This window comes from Rhododendron vialii, chromosome 13a, assembly GCF_030253575.1.
Source record: "Rhododendron vialii isolate Sample 1 chromosome 13a, ASM3025357v1".
Lineage (NCBI taxonomy): Eukaryota > Viridiplantae > Streptophyta > Magnoliopsida > Ericales > Ericaceae > Rhododendron > Rhododendron vialii.
Window position 1 is genome coordinate 13,294,655 of NC_080569.1, and position 3,044 is coordinate 13,297,698.

Here is a 3,044-nt window from a genome sequence, read left to right on the forward strand (position 1 = left end):
GAACAAGACAAGTTATTTGAGTTCGACTTGCTAATCCATATGAGTCAAGTTTTAACGATTTCTTCAAACTCACTAATTGGCCAGCGAAATTGGCAAGTAACGCAACGCTTTCTTGAGTTGCTTATTGAAACTTGATTGGGATGAACTTGATATGATTTTCGAACTCGTAAATTTTTGAAAGAAGAGTAATGTTAGAAATACATTTATGTGTACAAAGCCGAACATAATGTATTTAAAAATATTCGATGCACATGAACTCATCATCGTATCATTTGACTTACGTGCGTCGAACCGTTGGTTCCAAATGCATCTGTATCAATATCTCTGCACAAAAGTTCGTGCTGACAAACAAAAATCTATATATGCATAAAATCTATATGCATTTATAACCACCAAACGGATACCAGGTTCTATATTAACCACCCATCCTTATTTCACTCCCAACTGAGAGGTACCCCCAAAACAGCTTCCCTACTAGCAGTCTCAGTGCCTCTCTCTCTCTCTCTCTCTCTCTCTCTGATGGCTGTCTGTGGAAGCCTCCAACACATCTTCAAGAAACCCCCACCAGAAAACCCAACACTGCTGGAGTCCCTCTCTTGGAACCAGATCAAACCCACAAAACCCAATGAACAAGATTCATCATCCTTCACAGAAATCTTTGGGGAATTACATTTCAAAGAGAACCCAGAACCATACCCACCCTCCCTTTCCCCTCCCACTCTTCCTCCCTCAACCACCAAAAATGACCAAATCACCCCCACCCCCACCACCAACAAAAACCCATCACCAGATTACCTCTCAACCATTTTCTCATCCATGAATTCAGAGTCCCTGCAGCTGTGCACGGAGGGTCTCGGGTTCGAAAGCTCCGCCGACGTGGAGGAACTGAGATCCGACACGAAAATCAACGGTTGGGAAGAGAAGGGAGAGGTGGTAGGGATTGGGAAGGAGAGTTTTTTGCATGGTGAGAGTGGTGGGAAGGGGGAGTTGATGAGGAGGGTGAGGAAAAGTGGGGGGGAGTTTCCTCCGCCGATTTCTTCCATTGGGGAGAGTGGGAAGCCTTGGGTGTGGTTCAAGTCTTATAGGCAGAATGGTAGGTTTGTTTTGAAGGAGATAAGGGTGCCGAATCAGGAGTTTCTGCATGCTAGCAGGGAGGATGGACGGTTGAAGTTGCAGTTTTTTCAGGCGGATGGAGAGGATGGAGAAGATGATGATGATGATGATGATTATAATGATGATTATGATGATGAGAGAGATGGGATTGTTGGAGAAGAAGAAGAAGAAATGGAGGAAATGATGGGGAGATGAAGATTAATTGGACAGGAATACTAATGATGCATGGAAATTGAGATGCTAAAGTAGTAAATGTATTCAGGTCGTTCCTGCTTTCATGTTTCTTTTAATTTGCAAATGAGAACAGGGGAAATGTGGGGTGAATCTGAACTTGGTTTTGTTTTGTTTTTTTTTTATTTTAGAAAATTTTATTAGTCTTGCTTGTTTTCGCAGTTTCCACCTCTTGAGTAATGGATCCCGAGGCATCGTGTTGTGCACACTTAGACTATTGATATCGGCCATCAATAGTTGAGATATATTTTTTAACTTCGACGCGTAATAAATATCTTTTACCAATAAAAGTTTGTTTTTAATCTGGACTGTTAATTGTCGAAATCAACAGTCTGAATGCGCACAACACGGTGCTATGCTGGGATGCACAACACCATCCCCAGTTAATGGGACTGCTACTTGCAAGTGCGATGTGTGGTTCCCTCTCTCCCCAAAAACAATAATTTGCTTCTTGGAATGTTGCTTATTTTCTCTTCCTTTGCATGGTAAGAGCAAGCCAAGTCCACCTTTGAGTCGAATCTCGTGCCAATGTCAAAATCTGGCACTAAGAATGCAAAATCATCTCCTCCACCTTTTGCCAAATTCAATGTCAAATTTCGGCAATGCCATTCTTTATAACAAATTTGACAATATGGCATCAATTTTGACAATTGCCAAACTTATTACATTATCCAAGCCATTTGATTTGTATCGTGAAATGAGATAGGTTTACACCGATAGTTTGGTTTTGAGATTGAGGCAAAATTACACCAAACCCATGCAATAAGCTTTTTTTTCTTTTTTTTTTCTTTTTTTACTGTTGACACTGTATCAAGTTATTACTGTTGACACTGTATCAAGTTAACGGCTTTGGCGATTCTACTTTGGCTCTAAAAAAAACGACAAGAAGTTACTTGGTTCGAGGACAAAACTCAAATCCACTTTCTCAGAAGTCTTGATGCGCATGTGCGAATACAGGTGTAATCGAAACCGAATTCTAAGATGCTCAAGCTCAACTTGCCAAAAATATACTTGGCTCGAGCCGAGCTCAAAACGAGCCACTAAAGTAAGACTCAAGTTCAGCTTGCAGTTGAACCTTCCAGCTCAAGCTCAACTCGAGTAAGCTAAGTAGTGGCGTCGTGTAAAAAACCGCAGGTGGGGCGCGGGTGCTCACAGTATATATAAGATTTTTTTCAAGGGAAGTTTGTAATCTGGACGATGTGGGACTGAAACCTTCTCCTCTTTGCATTTCACTTTGCTTGTCCAGCATCGAAAAACAAAGGAGTCCACCAGCCACTCCTTTGGATATAAAGCCCTCCACTCCCTTTTTCTTCTCGTGTGGAGGAAATGACAACTGGACGATGTGCTGCCACTTGGCAGTCAAATATCATTTGCTTCAGCCTTGAAAGATGACAAACGTTTCTTATACATATAGTACATATATATATATATATATATATGTATGTATATAAATATAAATATCTACATTAATATATTAATACACATAAATATGTATATGTTTTTGGCTTGCGAGCTTACTCGAGCTTGAGCTTGGGCCAACTCGAATTCGGTTCTTTTATCAAACAAGATAAATATTTAAGCTCGAGCTCGTTTGTTTAAGTTATGAACCGAGTTGAGTCGAGCTTTTATTGAGCTGAGCTACGAGCCGCTTGCGAGTGATTCGGATCATTTGCAGCCCCATGTGCGACCGTGAGCATAGA

At 41.0% G+C, this 3,044-nt stretch overlaps 1 protein-coding gene across 1 annotated transcript; it reads left to right on the forward strand.

Annotated features, from left to right (window-relative positions):
- The first annotated feature begins 519 nt into the window (after positions 1-519).
- LOC131313889 (protein FAF-like, chloroplastic) lies at positions 520-1,308 on the forward strand. The gene has a single exon (XM_058342385.1). It carries the CDS (start codon positions 520-522, stop codon positions 1,306-1,308), a length of 789 nt encoding a protein of 262 aa, XP_058198368.1.
- Positions 1,309-3,044: the final 1,736 nt, after the last annotated feature.